At 39.0% G+C, this 20,290-nt stretch overlaps 1 protein-coding gene across 1 annotated transcript in view; it reads left to right on the top strand.

Annotated features, from left to right (window-relative positions):
- The window catches only part of LOC105924466 (H-2 class I histocompatibility antigen, K-D alpha chain), a 159,075-nt gene that overhangs the window by 121,924 nt on the left and 16,861 nt on the right, over positions 1-20,290 (top strand). The window contains exon 8 of the mRNA XM_036145806.1: positions 8,963-9,058. Coding sequence (XP_036001699.1) covers positions 8,963-9,058 — 96 coding nt within the window. The remainder of the gene's footprint in view (positions 1-8,962; positions 9,059-20,290) is intronic.

Here is a 20,290-nt window from a genome sequence, read left to right as displayed (position 1 = left end):
ATAGCGACCCCTGCTGATCTTGAAGAACCATGACAAAAATAAGCTTCATCTCCCCATTGTTTAGTCCAAAAGTTGCTATCATCATGTTTTGAGTGAGTTTCTTGTAAGAATATTATATTAGCATTTTTCCCTTTACAAAATAAAAAGAAACTTTTCCTTTTAGTCAAATCTCTTAGGCCCCTTGCATTAACAGAAATTAGCGAAAGTTCACTTTTCAAGTTAAACATAAGGAATTAGTATAATAACAAAAATAAATAAATAAATAAAATAACGTTGAACGATATTTAAATGGGTTTTACCTGAGAACAAATTGAACTGTAGGTAACATAACTCCTAAACTGATAAGATTATTTGAAGTTAGAAATGTCGTGTAGAACTATTGTGTCTCTAAGGAGTAACTCGTTGACCGTTGATAAAGGCATATGGACCTTTAAATACCGCCTTTATTCCAGCTTTTCGTGCTTGCTCTACTTTGGGCCACAGGGCCAGCCGTGCTTCTCGGTCTTCTTTGGTGAGGTCTTCAGCGAAACGGATGTTGAGCTCCCTGCAGATGGGGTGTTGTTTAGTGGATCGCCAGAGTTCGTCCCTGAAGACCAGTCCTGAAAACTGTACAATAATCTGCCGTGGGTGGTTGGTGTTGTTTGGGCCAAGACGGTGTACAGTGTCCAGGATAAAGTCCATCTTTTCTTTCCAATGCGGCATAATCTGTCTGATGAGGTTTGCGACTTCCTGTCTTGTATCTTCGTCCTTTCGCTCTTTTAAGCCTTTGATGCGCAGATTCCATCTTCTTTTATAGCGCTCGGATTCCGCCGCTTTTCTTTCAAAATCTTGGACCTTCTTTGTCAGCTCGGCGTTTGTGGTTTTAAGTTGAGCTATTTCACTTTCCATCTTTTAGTTTTTTTTCTTACAATCTTGAATTTCAGCACTATTAAACTCCACCGCTTTGGCAATATTTGTAAGAGAGAGCGTGTTCTGTTTCATTTCTTCTCCAAAGTTCAGCATCATTTTCTGTAGATTTTCAACTACTTCTAAAATCTTGGAGTTGGATGCATTGCAACTGACCTCATCGTCTCCTTTCGCCTTCTTGTGTGGTACAGCGGTTTTGCATGGTGATGTAAGGGTATTTTTCGTCCCTCTGGTATCAGTGTCCATGCAGTAGTCGTGAGTTAGCAGAGCCTTGTTGGATTTGGTGTTAGCTTTGTTGTTAGCCATTGCTGTCAATGTTTTCCTCTTGCTTGTAGTTTTCTTTCCCGTTTTCACAGGAGGCTTTAAGTTATTATTATTGTTAGTTCACGACGAGATTCCTTTTTTATGTGTAAATTCAAGACCTCATAGCTGTTCTACTCTTATTCAAGGAGTTTGCTACCCAGAGCTCAAAGCTACGCATCCGCTCTCTTCGCCATCTTGCCGCTCCATTTTATCCTTTTCACTTTGCGCCTCCGCTGTTCTGTCTTTTACTTCCGGTTTGCCGACGTAGCACTGTTGTGTGTCTGTTTTACTTCCGGTTCGCCGACGTAGGAAAACCTTTTATTCTTTTCAAATGTCTCTCACTAATGTCAAATCCATGTCTGCAGCCAAGTACGGATTTAATATCTTTAAATGTCAGGCCAATACTAAAATAGAAACCTCTCCCATGGATGACGTGTTTGCGCCTCCATTGTTTTGTGTCTGTTTACTTCTTCTTCTTCTTCTATTTAATGGCGGTTGGCAAACAACCATGTGGTGCATTACCGCCACCAACCAGTAAGGAGGCCATCTGTTTTATTTCCGGTTCGGTGACGTAGGAAAACCTTTTGCGAGATCTCGCAATAATTTTTTTTCCCCTCCATGTCCCTTTAGGGGCTCCGTACCAGATCACACTCTGCATAAATTGAGATCAATTTATTTTATTTATACATATATTTAGTTTAGTTATTAACTGAAGTTAATGTCTGTCTGAATGGTTTACTTACACTTGTTCTATATATATATATATATATATATATATATATATATATATATATATATATATATATATATATATATATATAACATATATATATTAGTGTGTGTAGGGCCTCCTTTTGCGGCCAATACCGCGTCAATTCTTCTTGGGAATGACATCTACAAGTCCTGCACAGTGGTCAGAGGGATTTTAAGCCATTCTTCTTGCATGATAGCGGCCAGGTCACAACGTGATGCTGGTGGAGGAAAATGTTTCCTGACTCGCTCCTCCAAAACACCTCAAAGTGGCTCAATAATATTTAGATCTGGTGACTGTGCAGGCCATGGGAGATGTTCAACTTCACTTTCATGTTCATCAAACCAATCTTTCACCAGTCTTGCTGTGTGTATTGGTGCATTGTCATCCTGATACATGGCACCTCCTTCAGGATACAATGTTTGAACCATTGGATGCACATGGTCCTCCAGAATGGTTCGGTTGTCCTTGGCAGTGACGCGCCCATCTAGCACAAGTATGGGGCCAAGGGAATGCCATGATATGGCAGCCCAAACCATCACTGATCCACCCCCATGCTTCACTCTGGGCATGCAACAGTCTGGGTGGTATGCTTCTTTGGGGCTTCTCCACACCGTAACTCTCCCGGATGTGGGGAAAACAGTAAAGGTGGACTCATCAGAGAACAATACATGTTTCAAATTGTCCACAGCCCAAGATTTGCGCTCCTTGCGCCAACGTTTGGCGTTGGCACGAGTGACCAAAAGTTTGGCTATAGCAGCCTGGCTGTGTATATTGACCCTGTGGAGCTCCCGACGGACAGTTTTGGTGGAAACACGAGAGTTGAGGTGCACATTTAATTCTGGCATTATTTGGGGAGCCGTGGTTTTATGTTTTTTGGATACGGGTTAGCACCCGAACATCCCTTTCAGACAGCTTCCTCTTGCATCCACAGTTAATCCTGTTGGATGTGGTTCGTCCTTCTTGGTGGTATGCTGACATTACCCTGGATACCGTGGCTCTTGATACATCACAAAGACTTGCTGTCTTGGTCACAGATGCGCCAGCAAGACGTGCACCAACAATTTGTCCTCCTTTGAACTCTGGTATGTCACCCATAATGTTGTGTGCATTGCAATATTTTGAGCAAAACTGTGCTCTTACCTTGCTAATCGGACCTTCACACTCTGCTCTTATTGGTTCAAAGTGCAATTAATGAAAATTGGCCACCAGGCTGGTCCAATTTAGCCATGAAACCCCCCACACTAAAATGAGAGGTGTTTCAGTTTCATTGTCCAACCCCTGTATTTATTAATGACGTGCACTCAGGGGAGGCAAGTGACGCCAGGCCACACTTGTCATCATGGAAAGAAAGAAAATATATAATGATGATAACATAATATAAAGTGTGATTCACTCAGTCATTTGTAATAAAGAGTAATTTTTTTATCTAATTTCTGATCACTTTTTCTTCAAAATCACGGAAGTTTCGCTATTTTTCATGTAAATCCTTGGTGGCGCTTGATAGCGAAGCCGGTGAGGCCGCAGCGATTTTGGCCTCCCCTGGGATTGCGCAATCCCATGTTAACTGCGCTGGCTTCCGTTCTGTGAATGCATCTTCCTGTCTCTAGATCATAAATGCAATTGTTCAAACACTTATGAACTGATTTTCCACAATTTAATGTATGTGGATTACGAATTGTGTTTTGGTCATCAAACTGTGTGCAGGTAACACGTTTTCGTGCTGCTGACCGATCATAACCAGCAAAGAACGGGTTGTAGGTGTGGCCGACAGTTACTTGGCCTCTAGGCAGGGGGCGCTCAAGGAGCAATGCTCGTGATCCCAAAACAGTAGAGTGACAGCAAGTTACGGATGTATTATTCATAGACATCATATATGGTATTATTAGCGAGTTATGCTAAACAAGTAAAGCACTAAAAAGACTCAAAACATACAGCTGGAACAGGACTGATCAAGTAAGGCTTTCCTCCCTGGCAGTGAGCTCCATTGAGACTGAGAGACTTTTAAAACTTAAGGAAAGATAATGAGAACTTTTACCGGAAAGTAATCAATGTTTTTTGTGCAAAAAGAGCGCTGTATGGACTTAATTTCTAAGCAGAGGTAAGACAGCAATAGTAATTTATGTTTTGTGTTTGTAATGAAATGTGCGTAATGTGGGTTATAGTTTTTGAATTTGTTACAAATGCAGAAATCCATAACTCATAAACTGTTACCAATCAAATGACAAATAATTTTTTTTTTATCATGTCTCTTGGTGAATTTATTTAGCACAACCAGTCTCCTTCACAACTATATATATATATATATATATATATATATATATATATATATATATATAAACCATATAATATTAACAATAGCCTTAAAGATTTTTAGCCTGATGCATCCCTGCTGTTAAAAAAAAGATTAAACTAAAAACTCCATATTCTCTCTTTGGAAAGATGCCATAATTACTTTACTCATGAACCTCATCAATAAATTAGAGATAAAGAATAGATGAGCTGAAATTATGGGGAAAATGACATCAAGCCTTTAATATTAAAGACAAATTAATGTTACATTAAGTTTATACTCTTTAAGGAGTTGATTATTATTATTTGTCAACAGACATTCGTAGCTATATTAACTCAATGACGTGAAGTTGTTGTTATGAATAACACAAACCAGTTGTTTGGTTGTAGGTTTTGTTTATTGCACAGTGAATTAAAGTGAATTAAACGGGCAAGCCGGTTAAATTGTCAACAAATAAGAGATTACAACCTTTAGTCTTTGATAGTCCTCAAAAAATACAATTTCAAACCACACATTTAGACCTTCACAGTAAATCATATGAACAGATAACCAAATATAAGATGGATTTAAATCACAGGCATCTTAATCTCTTATGATTTCTCATCGAACACAGAGGGCATAACTTATCAGTATCAAACCACACTGTGAAACACTATTAGCATAGTGCTAACTAGCTGCTAATGTAGGGGTGGACAGTAATTAAATATTCCAATATTTCAATATACATTACAGGTTATAGTTACAGCATATGTCACTGACTGATGTTCTGGGTTTTATGCATTTTATTTTTTAAAGCAAATATTTGTAAAATGTTATATTGGAGGAGTTTTATAAATATGGCAGAGTAATTGTCATAAGTTTGTACAGGCATCTGTTTTGGGTTTTCTTTGGAGTCCTTCTGTGGCTTTCATTTTGTTTATATCAATATCTTAATTATATCGTATCGTCCAAAATTAAGAAATATATCATGATAAGTTTTGGTCATATCGTCCAGTCCTATGCTAATGTACAGAATCGCCAGAAACCACAGCATGTTTTGGTAACTTAATGCTAATACAAAAAAACATCAAGATTCAAACTTTTTCACAGTGTTCTAAATCAACTCATCACTTTTGGACAGATAAATAATCAAAACCATAACATTTTATATTTGTGAATTTTTTTATACTTTTTCATATGTCAGGACAGAATATACCTTCATGTGAGGTATGAGTGATAGCGGTTGTAACTGTAAAACATTCATTTTGTTTTTTTTTTCTTCTAGTGATCCTTCCAGTGACCCACTTTTTGAAGTATTTCTACACTGCTCTTCTGGAATATCAAACTTTCCTTCATACGTGGCTGTTGGGTTGGTGGATGATGTTCAGATAAGTTACTGTGACAGCAACATCAGGAGAAATATTCCTAAACAGGATTGGATGAATGAGGTGGAGTCAGAACATCCACATTACTGGAAGGAGGAAACTCAGACTTGTTTGCACAAACAGGAAACCTTCAGAATCAACCTAGATACTGCAAAAAGTCGCTTCAACCAGACAGGAGGTTTGTTAATTTTAAGCATATCACATATTTTTAAACACTGATTTTTTTCCCGCATTCATGCATAGTCCTGTGAGTGATTATAATACACAATTACTAATAATTGTTTATTTGAAGGTATTTACTTCTGTTTAATTCACTTTATACAGAAGTTATTTTTTTTGTGTCTTAAATGTGGATCATTGAAAAATCTTTTCATTCTTATTCATGTTGTCATGTTTTGTTATTGAACCCGAACACAACCACAACAGAGTAAAGTTTTAACAGTTTTTTTGAAATTTGTGGATAGTGGAGGAAGAACCAAACGCACAGCAGAATGGAGACTTGGTTGGACTCACAGCACGACTGAATGGATGAACTATGGACTGGACGAGACTGGATGAAGTGAGCAGCAGAAACAGCGGTAAGCAGGAAAACAGAACGAACCGACGAGGAATGACAGACTGCAGTGAGCTTAAGTAGTAAGGCTGACAGATGTGCTGAATGCTGGCTGATTAGTAGCTGACAGGTGTGAATGATTACTGAACCGGAGACTGGAGCTGTATGGAAGGTGGAAAGTGTCTGAGTCTGTGCATGGTGTAGCAGACAGGCTGCATCATGACACATGTTTTATAATCTAGATTATTATTATTTGGGGGAAAAAGCAGTAAACGTTTAATAGTATTTTGCCTGTGCCACATTAAAACTTAGGAAACATTTTTTTATGAGGTCATAAATACAAAGTTAGGGTTTTTGCTTAATGTTTTTATCATTAAAACTTTATTTAACCAGGCAAAACACCCAATGAGATCAAGCGCTCTTTTACAAGGATGAGCTGACAGCAAAACAACAAAACAAGGATTAACAACATAAAATGTGAATAAAATTTAAGAGTTGTAATTTCAGTAACAACTGAAACATTTAAAACCATAATGATAATAAAAACCATCAAAGGATTCCTGTTTTGGGTTTCTGAAGATGGAGCAGAAGGTCATCAGCAAAACAAGTTCTGACAGTTTCAGTTCAGATTGGAGGCCAGAGAGAATAGAAACTGAATGCTTTCTTTTTGTTTTTGGTACAAATATTTGGTCCAGAGAGATGCAAATTCCTAGAGCGTAAAGCAAAGTTCTCCAAAAAAAAGTCTACCGGTATTAATAAGTTTGAACCACGCCAGTAACCAGTCATCCAGTGTGTAAATCACCTTACATCCAATAAGGAAGGCATGCCAGCTTTAACATACAGCTCACTATGACGAGTAGCTGAAATAAAAGTCTTCTGAGCTCTGAGGGAGAAACACGACTTGTTTCTATAATAGTTATTAAAGTTTCACCCTTAATTTAGAAATCAAGTTTTGACATGAATTTTAAAGGAGAGCACCTTTATTAATAGTTATTTTTATCTATTTATAGCTATGAATGGGTACCTTTTAACATTTGAACAAATACAGTACCGATACGCAGTACCTGGAAATAGATACTGTGTTCGGTACTTTTGTGTGTTTATGTGGAAATACATTTTTCTTTATTAATAAAATCTCAAAATTATTTTAATTCTACATATTTATTTCTCAATATATAAACTGGTTTGGAGCTACAAATGAATATTAATAAATCATTTATGAAATTTTATACACTGCGTGAATCAGAGGCACAGAGAGAACGAGGTGAACACGGGATTGAAGATGTGTGTAAATACAAATCAGGGAATTTGTGCTAGTTTCAGAGAAGAAGAAAAAAACAATAACATATTTTATCCCACTTTATAAATCACGGCGGGATATGTTTACAATGAAAGAACAAAGAGGCTTTCCTCTCTGCTCTCTTTGCTCTGACTGGAAGAGGGTTACACAACGAGGCAGCTGTCTGTCTGTCAGACCGTCCGAGGAGAATTGTGAATGGCTGACCGCTCTGCCAAGATTATAAACTCCGATAAACCAACGATTGTTACTTTCATGGGAAGTCACCAATAACAGAAGAAAGTCGCTAGATTTTTCGCTAGTTGCTTCTTTGACAAAAGGTCGCTGAATGGTTTTGAAAAGTCGCTAAATTTTAGCGAGAAATTCTCTAAATTGGCAGCAGTAATCAGGTGCTTCCTGATATTAGAAGTATTCCCGCCGCTGGCCTTGAACTTCCCCTCACAAATATTGCAGTGAGCGTAATCTGTAGCGCATTTTTAAAAGTGGCGATTTCTATCTTTTTCGGGGAAAAGGTCACTTGTTGGAGCTGCAGGACGAAAGGCTAATGGTTCTCCTCCGGCTGGGGAAGATGTTCAGGCTCCCTGCTGCTAGAAGAGCCGATGCTAAGAATCTATTTAAGGTGTCAGGGAAAGCAGGATCATTACTCAGCTGCTGGTCGCTGCATTTGTAGTCTGTGATGTTTCTGATGCCTCTCCACATGTCACGCGGATTGTTGTTGCTGAAGTGGTCCTTGATGTGCTGCTTTTACCTTTGCTTGGCCTCCTGGATGCCTTTTTTAGGTTAACTTCTAGCCCTGCTGTAGGCCAGTCTGTCTCCAGATCTGAACGCTGCATCCCAGGCCTTCAGCTGGAACCGAGCTGTCCACTCATGGTTTCTGGTTAGGAAACACTCTGATTGTTGTTGCTGAAGTGCTTAATGCTATCAGACTCCTAGTCTTAAAATTGCACAAACAAATGCATTCATGCACAATGCCCTTGCACAATCCAATCTGTACATAAATAATGTCTCTTTTTTGTTACATTTCAATTGTTTGTATACTGTATATTTAAAATCTACTGTTTACTTCTAAATCTCTGCCGCACCTAAAACTGTAATTTAACTTCTACTGCGATTTACAAAAGCTGTACGAAATGAAATTTCTTTCTGTACGCACTTTGTGCATACCGAATGACAAAATAAAGTTGTCTCTCTCTCTAAGTCATTGTCTTTGTGGGAGGACAGCATCAGTGCAGAAGTGATATAGGAAAACACAGATAATTTCTAAGTCAGCGAAATTGGTGTGAATAAAGAGTAACATACGTATACTGCTCTTGTACCACTTGAAACATAATTTAATTATAGACAACAAAGACAGAACCCATGTTTCCATGTTTTTTTTTTTAATGCAACTTATAGTCTGGTGCGACTTACCATATTTTTTAGACAATATGATGCACCGGATTAAAAGGCGCACTGTGAATTAACGTGTCTGTGTGTGTCTTTGTTCACATATAAGACTCACCGTTGAACATGATCATCCCTGTTGTTGTTGCTCTGGCTGTTCTTTGCCTTATTGGTGTGATTGGATTCATCATTTACAAGAAGAAGAACGGTGAGAAATGGTTATTTTATCTTTCTTTTTCATTATTTTGATTGTTGACTTTTACCCAGTGAGAATTCTTTAAGGAAGATCTAAAGTTGTTTTTTGTTTATTTCAGCCAAGCGTCCACCTTTTCGTAATTACAGCCACTCACGGCTCTGGTCTGGTTTTATTCTCAGCTCTGTTCTTAGTGTTTCTGTTCTTAATGGTGCTGGAGATTTTTTTCAAGACGTTTTTTGTACATTTTACATCAGTTTATAGCAGAACATTTGTTTACACACATTTTTACCCTCCAGCTGTGGAGAACTCTAGACCCACAGAGGAAACCAAGTTTCTTCTAGAAGCCTGAAAAAACAGGAACAGACTAACACAACGATGTGAGTTGATCAGTTGAAAAAAACTGTTTTAATAAACATAAAACCTGAATGTAAGATGTTTTATTACCTGTGATAGTTGGAGGTATGCTTGGAAAATCAAAAAGGTCTGATATTTGACATTTATTATGAAAGTTGTTTATTAAAAACAGTTTTTTAAATAAATCAATAATTTTTTGGGAAAAAATATAAATATGACCCTGGCATTTTGTTTAACAGCCAAAACAATCACACTTTATGCAACACTCATAAAAATTGTTTTATTAGATCATCTTTATTAAAGCCAGTAGTATTAACTAGTTTGGCATTAATGGCTGAGATCACACCTGATGTCTGTCTTCAAGACCCTGATGAAGGCAGCGAGGAACATTTTGTTTAATATTTAGTTTGTATCTTGTAAAGGCCAAGTTAATTTTATGTAACTATGATGTGTTTTGTCTGTCTGTTTTAGCGTTCTTCCATTGATCCAATGGATTTTTGATGATGGAAGATGCACACTGAGATAACGTCATTCAAATCACCCGTCTAGGCTACGCTAAGCTTTGTTCCAAAGCTCAGAAGGCTCTGTGAGTCGTCCACCATTGATAGACAGATGCTCAGGATGGACATCGGCCCAAAGTTGATGCTGCGTCAGAGTTGAAATCACTGTAAGGCCTCATCTTCACTGGTGGATTAAGGTTTGCAAACGGAGAACGTTCCTGATTGAAGCTAACCTGGACAGAAGACGTCTAACGCGTTGCTGATTAACAATGCAGAACTAAATCAGACATGATGACTTGAACGGACGCTGAGTTTGACATGTTCACTAAATTCATATGTTTCCCTTAAGACTTACACTCAGCCTAAATTTAAACGTACTTGGTGAAACAAAAGTATTACAATAATGGTTTTGTAATAGCTTAAATATTTTGTCCTTGCATTTTACATTGAACCTAGGATTGTGAAAAGGAACTTCCCTCTGATAAAGATTTGGACTCTGCTGAAGAAAATCTTGAAAAAGAACCTGAACTGGTTTCTGGTTCTCACACAAGGAACCTACAGAAAAGAGCGAGTAAAACACCAAGAGGATCTAAAAGATAGATTATGGTGTTTTAAAAATGTATGAATCCTAGAAACACCATGAGAGAAGCAAGGATGAATGAAAAGGGTTTTATTTAAAAGAAGATCTAGATAACACAGATCAGAAAATCCTACTTGGTGCAAAACAGAGGTTTGAGCCTCTTTAGCCAAACTCTTTAAAAACTCTAGACATTTAGAAAATAGATGCCTGTACTTCCTGTTGTGTAAACATCAAAAGGCAGTATTTAAAAAAATATATAAACAAGAAGCTGAAAGGGAAAGGACGCAAGTGATCTTAAACAGCTCGATCTTTTGGGAAACTACTAGTGAAAGTCTTATTTGTTCATAGTTATGTACAGTATTTTTATCTTGTAAAGTCTGTTTGTTTTATGTAAATAAACTGTTTTTGTAATTGTGTTTAGTTATTTATGGTGGTCTTATTGATCTATAATGATACAAGACATACGTTGTAATACAGAAAATAAAATCCCCTGTTGAGGCTATGCTAAACTTAGTTGCGTGGAGGGGGGGGGGATTCTCAACATATAGCACAAACAATGTTAATTCACACAAAGTAAATGATCCCAATCTCAGAAGCTAGAGGCATATTCATGACTCAAAATGAAAAGTACAAGAAGAAGAATTCATGTTGGAGGTTGTGTAGTGTTTGAGTAGAGAAACCAGAACCATTTTCACGAGACTGAGGACAGAAGGCAGAGAGCTGCTGAAACATGCAGAAAACTTTGTCTAGAATAGACAAATTCAGGGAAGGTGAGTGATGAATACTTTAAGGAGGAATGCGTCCAACTTTAGTAACAGGCAGATGGCGAGAAAGGAAACAAAAGATTTAATATCCATCTTCCTTTATAATAACACTGCCTGTGGAAGACTAAGTTTCTTTTGCTACAATTATTATAAATTAATCTCCTACACTGAACATTACTTGATGCTTGCTGATTAAAACTGAGCATGAGTTTTTTTCCTAGTTTATTTGTGTTTTTAGTGTGTCTAGTAGCTGTTAGTGTTTTTATTGTATTCCTCCTGTATTTGTTGACAGGCTGTTAACAGTCACCTCACAGTGATAACGCTACAGTTAACCACCGATAACTGCTCTTTGACTACATAATGATCCAAAAGTGAGTGGATTTCTCAGCTACAGTTCATCTAGAAAGTTTTAGTTTCATCAGACAAACTGAGGACAAACGGCAACTAATGAGTCAGTCTGGCAGTACAGGAGGAAAACAGACAGTGATAGCTGGTCAATAGGAGAACTTATACATTTTTAGTGTATATATTATCTTTTTTTCTTATGATACATCATTGTTCATAAGTCATATTTTTGGACTGTGGGAGGCAGCCGGAGAACCCACGCATGCACAGGGAGAGCATGCAAACTCCATGCAGAAAGACCCAGGGTTGGATTTGAACCCAGAACCTCCTTGCTGGAAGGCAACAGCGCTATCCCACTGTGCCACTGTGCAGCCCGGTACAAATATCGTTTTACTGAAATATTTAATGGAAAGTCAATATGTGGGCCTTATTTTGTTTTCCTTTGCAGAAAATCCCTGAAGAAATACAATCACAGGGCTGAATATTCCCTCGCTTTTAAAAGATGACAGAACAACATTTGTCCCTTTTTATGCTGTTCAGGTTGTGTAAAAAGCAGAGTTATTAATTAGCTGATAACTAAGGCTGTATGATTAGTAATGCTTTAGGACAACAGCATTTTAATTAAGGGCAGCACATTAATGGGGTTGGTAGCCCTGCTGCCTTGCAGCAAGAAGGTCCTGGGTTTAAATCCCAGCCTGGGGTCTTTCTGCAGGGAATTGGATGTTCTCCCTGTGCAAGCCTGGAATCTCGCTCAATCACAGCTGGAGATGGACACGTCCGCCCTGCAAAGAGAAGCAGGTAAAAGCAATGGATGGATTAGCAACAAACTAACCACCTCTGAACTCGTTCGTTGGTATTCACTTTAGACATTCACACGGCCTCATCAGTCCACAACAGATCATATTATACCCCCAAAACCTCAGAAACATTAAGTTTGTTGTCAAGGCACCTTTAAAAAAGTAATGAATAATCTTACCAGGGGTTTTCTTGGGCCTCTAACAGAGGGATTATTCTTCAACAACCTTTAACCTGATAAACTGCTGAAATATGAGCATCTAACCTGAAGCTTCCAGTTGAACAGGTAAACCACCCTTTACCCAGATCTAGATTTAACTTCTAGACTTTGAGCTGAAAACTCACTGTAGTGATTGTGACATCCTAATACAAGGAACTGGAATACATAAATAATTTATGTCAAAGAAATTGGATTTTATCGTTTTTCGTTGATTAAACATTAGCTAAGTATAAGTTATTTAACAGAGAGCTCTTCAGCTTACCGGTCAATCCAAAAAAAGTAAAAAACAAAGCAACTGGACTTATTTTCCGTATTAGAAGACGTTTCGCTTCCTCTCCAGGAAGCTTTTTCAATTCAAAAAGTCTGGAGTAATGTGGAGTGCCAAGCTTTATACTCCTACCAAACAAAGGCCTTGTAATGGCTTAGATAACATGCAAATTCAACAGAAACAGGTCCACCCACTTAGTAATGGCGGTCGTTAAAGCCACTAAGCCAGCAGATTGAACCAAAACTGGTCCACTCCTCTGTAACGAGGAGTCGTTAGGGTTGTTTTTTTCCTGGTTTAAAGGAACGATGTTTTGATCCCCCATATGAGGGTGAGAATTGAGGTGATGATTGGCCGGAATTAATCCTATATCTGGATTGTAAATTTTTGAGAGTTGGAACCTAAGGCCTCCTCCTCTGTTTAAGGTTGTTTTTTCTCTCTTAACGTAGATGGCTTCCTTCACACCCCTTTCAAACCATCTGTCTTCTTTGTCCAAAATGTGAACATTTTGGTCCTCAAAAGAGTGTCCTTTGTCCTTAAGGTGTAAGTGGACAGCAGAGTCTTGTCCTGAGGAGGTAGCTCTCCTGTGTTGAGCCATGCGTCTGTGGAGAGGTTGTTTGGTTTCTCCAATATAAAGATCAGAACATTCCTCACTGCACTGAACTGCAGACACCACTCTGCTCATCTTAGGTTTGGGGGTTTTGTCCTTGGGATGCACCATCCTCTGTCTGTGGGTCCTGTGGGGTTTGAAATGTACTGGGATTTTGTGTTTGGAGAAAATCCTCTTGAGTTTTTCAGAGACTCCAGCAACATATGGGATGACGATGTTTTTGCGTTTATTCTTCTCACCATTATGTTCTGCAGCGGGTCTTTTGGATTTTCTTGCTGATTTGACAAAAGCCCAGTTAGGGTAACCACAGGTTTGGAGGGCATCTCTGATGTGTTTCTGTTCCTTGTGCTTCCCTTCTGTTTTAGTTGGGACATGCTCGGCCCAGTGTTGTAAGGTTCTGATAACCGAAAGTTTGTGCTCCAGTGGGTGGTGTGAGTCAAAAAGAAGATATTGGTCTGTGTGTGTGGGTTTCCTATATACTTCGATGTTGAGGTTTCCATCTCAACATTCAAAAAGTCTGGAGTAATGTGGAGTATCAAGCTTTATACTACTGCCAAACAAAGGCCTTGTAATGGCTTAGATAACATGCAAATTCAACAGAAACAGGTCCACCCCCTTAGTAATGGGCGGTCGTTAAAGTCATTAAGCCAGCAGATTGAACCAAAACTGGTCCACTCCTCTGCAACGAGGAGTCGTTAGGGTTGTTATAGACCAGTTCATTGTTATTGTTTTGATGCGGGTTATTCGCGCATGCGCACCGGACTGGTAGGCAAAAGGCGAACACAATGGCGGACGCAAACAGAGAAACTGACGAGTTCTCCACGTATTTTTCTTCTTTCGATAACGTATCACAAGATCGTTTTAAGAGTAAGTTAATGGTTGATGGTATCAGATTGCCATATCCACACAGCAAAAGCCTGAAGAGACGGAGCGAGTCTGTGAAATGCTGGCCAAGTGCTCCGTACCACGACATATACAGCTGCCTTATAAACACGGCAGGCCAGTACAGACGAGAGAGCACGAAAGCCCCTGAAACCACTGGATGGCTACAATTATTTTATATCTGGAAAAAGGCTCCAGCAACGCCCGCGACGCCATGAGGGATTAAGTGGTCAGAAAATGGATGGATGTTGTTCACACATGTTTGTGTAACAGCACAAAGCGGCGTCGGACACAGACCGCGTCTTAGCAGAGGCCCGGTAGGTAAAAAAAAAAAAACATTTTTCACTACGGATTATTTTGGTGTTTTTGTCTTGTTAAAATGGGTGGCGGTGTCGGCGACGTTGCAGCGTAAACACAGACGTACTAGCGCCTGTGAACGGGGGCGTAATGGAGCCGCTGTCTGGAGCAGCAGCCGCTTCTCCGGCCCGTGTAGCGATCGCTACCTCCCCTCCGCCGCTATTTAAGTAGCACAATGACTAGAGCAGAATTAAGTTGTATTTACCGGAGATGAAGTGTAGACTGCAAATTCTGTCTTAGTATGATGGCTCCCCCAGTCCATTGGTAGTGTCTGCCTGCGCTCTTTTCATTGAAAATATCCATTTCTTTCTTCGTCCTTCCTCCTTCGGTAAACGACAGAAACGTACATCCGATGATTTGGAATGCCTCTCTGTGCAACCGGGAGCACAACAAGTCGTAGGCATTGTTTAGATTCCAGAAATAAACTAACTAAAAGTACGCTCTAAATCACCCGTTTTGTCATGTAGTAGACGAGAACAGTACTGTTTGTGCCTACCAGCGGGACCCGGATGTAGCGCTGACGTCACGCGTGAACTACCCTATTATGTTTCCATTTTGTTCAGTTATTTAATTTTAGCTGATTACCAGTTATAGAAAACAGCCATGATGTCACAAATCCCTTAAAGTTTTTTTATAAAATAAAACAACAAACTTGCCTTTTGGCAATGTTAACATTTAAGACTAATATATAAATCTGCTGATATAGCGGCGGAAAGTCAAACATGGCTTCCGTGAATTATTAGAAAATTTGAACATTAAATGTGATGAAGAAAAAAGGTGAATCTACACAAATAGAAATTTTCTTTTAAGCAATCAACAATATCCGGTCAAGTTTTGGGAGGACATCTTCAACTGACACAAATATTTTTCATTAAATATACTCCTAACCAAAAATCTAACTATGAACTAAATCCCAAATATTGCATCTTAAATAATCTAAGAACAAGATCTGGAATAAAAAAATTCTTGGACAAACAAACTGAATCAGGAGAGAATTTTTGAGCACAATATTTTTTCTAAGGTTTGATAGATTATAAGAATCCTTAAAAGTAATTTTATCTCTAAAAGCTGCATGTTACAATATCAGCCACTAGAGAGAGCAATTATCGCATAACTTGTTCATACTCTGCTCGCTGTTTAAATGTAGGCCTATGTTAGCAGTGGATTAAAAAAATTTATGAAAATTGAATTCATCTGCGATTTTAAGATATAATTAGGACCATTAATAGTTTGGAAAAATATCAACTAAAATTGAATAGTAATTATTAACATTATTTCAAAATTAAAAAAGGCATGAAAGATTGATGTCTTTTACTTTCATTTGTGATTACAACCCTAAAGTGTCAGATCTACCTGGATACAGGTGATGTCGTGGGGCAGAACAATGTTCTAGGTGTGGAGAGAAAAGGCTGCTGCAAATCCATCATGCCAACCTCAGCATGGTGACTAGTTTGGTTTTACTGCTCCTCAGAACACAAGAAGTCACAACAAGCAAATTAACCATGTTGTTTAGTAGCAGACCATGAACTATAAACTATATAGTTCTGCATTTAAGTTAGCTTTGTGGGTAAGCTTACTATGATGATTAAGAATCTTATGACTTAACCTATTTATAGGAGACATTTCTCTTCCAAATAAAAATATAATTTTAAGCATATATGCAGAAAATTTAAATGTTGATGAAATAGTGTTTTCAGACCTCTTGGGACGCAATGAAGACAATTTTATATTAAACATGATAGAAAACAGAAATTATTTGGTGAATTTTTGGATTTTCCTCCACAGTCTAATCACTAAACAGTTTTTCACACTGCTGTTGTGTTCAGGGAACACCCAATAACTGCCTGTATAAGCGCCATGGGGCGTGATTGGGTTGCAGTTAATTATTTATATATTTCACCTATTATGTTGTCTATTTTGTTTTTTCCAGCCTATGAAGGAAAGATATGCAACAATACAACATTTGAGCAGGTGGAGGCAGGCTCGGGGCCTTTCTCACACCCCTGTCCATGATTGCCATCTTGAGATTGAGGCCTGGAGGAGGAGCGGGGCACCTAGTCGGGGTCTTGGGTGGTGATGGGCGTTGGGTCCTGGGAGTCGGCTGGGGCTGGAACTTCTACTCTCTCTGGGAAAAGGGTGTATGTAGGGCATAAGGATGGAGGGCAGGATGTGTGGGAGGCAGCATCTCCTGGTTCGTGGAGTGAGCTCTGGTTGGCTGGCCGGTTCAGATCACGTTGGCTCCATCTTCAGGTGGATTGGTTTGTGGGTTGTTGGGGCTGGGATCGGGTTTTGGAGTGGGGGTTCCCATTCCCATTGATCAGTGGCCCTATTTTGGACATGATTAATCTATCCTTAGTAAATAGATATGTACCACAGGCTTTTAAAGTAGCTGTTATTAAACCTTTACTTAAGAAACCTTCCCTTGATCAAGATGAGTTAGTAAATTACAGACCTATATCTAATCTTCTTTTCCTATCTAGAATTCTTGAGAAAGTAGTTGCTAATCAACTATGTGAACATTTACAAAGTAATGACCTACTTGAGGAGTTTCAGTCAGGCTTCAGAGCTCATCATAGCACTGAAATGGCTCTGGTTAAGGTCACTAATGATATTCTCATGGCCTCAGATAATTGACTTGTGTCTGTCCTGTTAGATCTCAGTGCTGCATTTGACACAGTTGATCACAATATTCTCCTACAAAGACTTGAGCATACTGTAGGGATTAAGGGGAAAGCATTAGGCTGGTTTAAATCTTATCTTTCGGACAGATTCCAATTTGTTCATGTTAATAATAAATCTTCCTCAAACTCTAGGGTCACCTGTGGAGTACCACAGGGTTCAGTCCTTGGACCAATTCTCTTTACTATATATATGCTTCCCATTGCCAAATTTATCAGACAGCATAGGATTAATTTCCACTGTTATGCTGATGACACTCAGTTGTATTTGTCCATAAATCCTGATGAATCCAATCAATTACTTCAACTACAGGCATGTCTTGATGACATCAAAAGCTGGATGACTTTAAATTTTCTGCATTTAAATTCTGACAAGACAGAAGTTGTAATCTTTGGACCAGAGTCCTCAAAAAATAAAGTTCTTAATCAATCACCTAATCTGGATGGCATTAACTTGGCCTCTGGTAATAAAGTAAAAAATCTTGGTGTTATTTTTGACCAAGACATGTCATTTAAATCCCATATTAAACAGGTTTCCAGAGTTTCCTTTTTTCACCTCAGGAATATCGCCAAAATTAGAAACATTCTTTCCAGGAGTGATGCTAAAAAACTGGTCCATGCATTTGTTACTTCAAGGCTGGACTATTGTAATTCTTTACTATCAGGAAGTTCACAAAATGCAGTTCAAAGTCTTCAGCTGATCCAAAATGCTGCAGCAAGAGTTCTGATAAAAAACAAAAAGCGGGATCATATTTCTCCAATTTTAGCTTCCCTTCATTGGCTTCCTGTTAAATCAAGAATAGAGTTTAAAATTCTTCTTCTAACGTATAAAGCCCTTAATAATCAAACTACATCATATATCAGAGCACTGATTACCCCGTATGTTCCTAACAGAGCACTTCGCTCTCAGACTGCAGGTCTGCTGGTGGTTCCTAGAGTCTCTAAAAGTAGAATGGGAGGCAGATCCTTTAGCTATCAGACTCCTCTCCTGTGGAACCAACTCCCAGTTTTGGTCCGTGAGGCAGACACCCCGTCTACTTTTAAGACTAATCTTAAAACTTTCCTTTTTGACAAAGCTTATGACTAGAGTGGCTTATGTTGCCCTGACCTACCTATGGGGATGTGCTTCTATGGGCTTAGGCTACTTAGGATCTATTTTTCTCACTCTATCAAGTTCTACTGTTCTTCAATTTTGCATTGCTTGTCTGCTTATAACTTTTTGTTCTCTCTCTTTTTTTCTTCATAGTAGGTACACCTGGTCTGGGGTTCTGTTAACTGTGACATCATCCAGAGAAGACAGATCACCTGCTATTACCATCTAATGTAGAACAGATTACTAGATCAATGTGTGCTTCTGTGCTTTTTTGTTTCTCTTGTTGTGTCTCTGCTCTGTCTTCTCTAACCCCCAGTCGGTCGAGGCAGATGACCGTTCATACTGAGCCCGATTCTGGTTCTGCCGGAGGATTTTCCTTCCCGCTAATGGGTGGTTTTTCTTTCCACTGTCGCTTCATGCTTGCTCAGTATAAGGGATTGCTGCAAAGCCACGGACAATGCAGACGACTCTCCCTGTGGCTCTACGCTTCTCCAGGAGTGAATGCTGCTTGTCGGGACTTTGAAGCAATCAACTGGTTCCCTTATATAGGACATTTTTGACCAATCTGTATAATATGATTGATTTTGACTTTGTAAAGTGCCTCGAGATGACATGTTTCATGACTTGGCACTATATAAATAAAATTGAATTGAATTGAATTGAGTTGGAGTATAGATCAGGTATGTCAGGTTTGGGGTGCTCCGGTACGTACTGACTCACTCCTGGTAGCTGCTTCACGAGGACTGGTCTCCATTGCTCTGTCGGGGCCCCACAGGTGGGATGGGGGCCTCTGGGCCTTGGGTCTCTGGGCCCATGGCCATATCCGCTCTGGCATGCCGGAGCTGGTTGCCGGTGGAGCTCACGGGCTCATCGCCACAGTTCCTGGGGGCTTCAGCACTGTGGTGCTGGGTAGTTTCCTGGGGCTCCTTTCTGTTCTACCCTGGGGAGGCAACTATTATTATATTTAGCTTCCACTTTATACATTTGGTATTATATAATGCTGTGTATTCTTCAATAATGGTATCAATATATTGGTTGTTTGTACCTGTGAAACTTCTTTGGTTGGTTTTGCTGTTCTTTATAAACATTTCTCTTCAGGTGTAGAAGTAGACTCTGAGGAGGTGATGTTGGCCTAACAGAGACTGGAAGTAAACAGCCAGTCAGAGATTAGAGGAAAAGATGGTTTTATAACATTCTGGACAACTTCAGTGTTCAAATGAAGCTAGGTTTGACCACTTAGCTGATTTCGCATCCTTGGCTTGGTTGATCTTACCAAATTTACCACATTATGGTAAGGTCAAACTCCAGAGCCTGTCACAATATGCTAAGTTCTTTGACTTTGTAAGACTAAAGGCTGATCCTATTGGACTGTACAGCTCTCAAGCAGCAATGAATGTAAATCCCATGGACGGCTTCTTGGGTTTTTAGCCCAGAAGGATCTCTTCCAGACTGGTCCAGAATAAACAAACAAAGTTACTCCAGTTGTCTCTCACTGCATCAGCTACAACAGCATCATGGAGAGGTCATTGTCTGCATTAAAAACACTGGAAACGGTCAGTAGGAATACAACTGATCAAGAACGACTGTCTTCTGTGGCTGTTACCTCCATTCAGGCTGAGAGACTTAAAACTAAAAGAAAATAAGGACAACCTTTACAACCAGGTCACAGAGTTATTTGTGGAGAAGGAGAGATACATGAATAAATAAAGGTAAGACCACAAATGGTTTTATTTTTACTTTTTAAGATGAGTTGAGACTAAGTAGAAAATATAATGATAGCTAAATTTAGTTCTAAAGTGAC

Source organism: Fundulus heteroclitus, chromosome 13, assembly GCF_011125445.2.
Source record: "Fundulus heteroclitus isolate FHET01 chromosome 13, MU-UCD_Fhet_4.1, whole genome shotgun sequence".
Classification (NCBI taxonomy): Eukaryota; Metazoa; Chordata; class Actinopteri; order Cyprinodontiformes; family Fundulidae; genus Fundulus; species Fundulus heteroclitus.
This window is presented reverse-complemented; position numbering and strand designations above follow the sequence as displayed.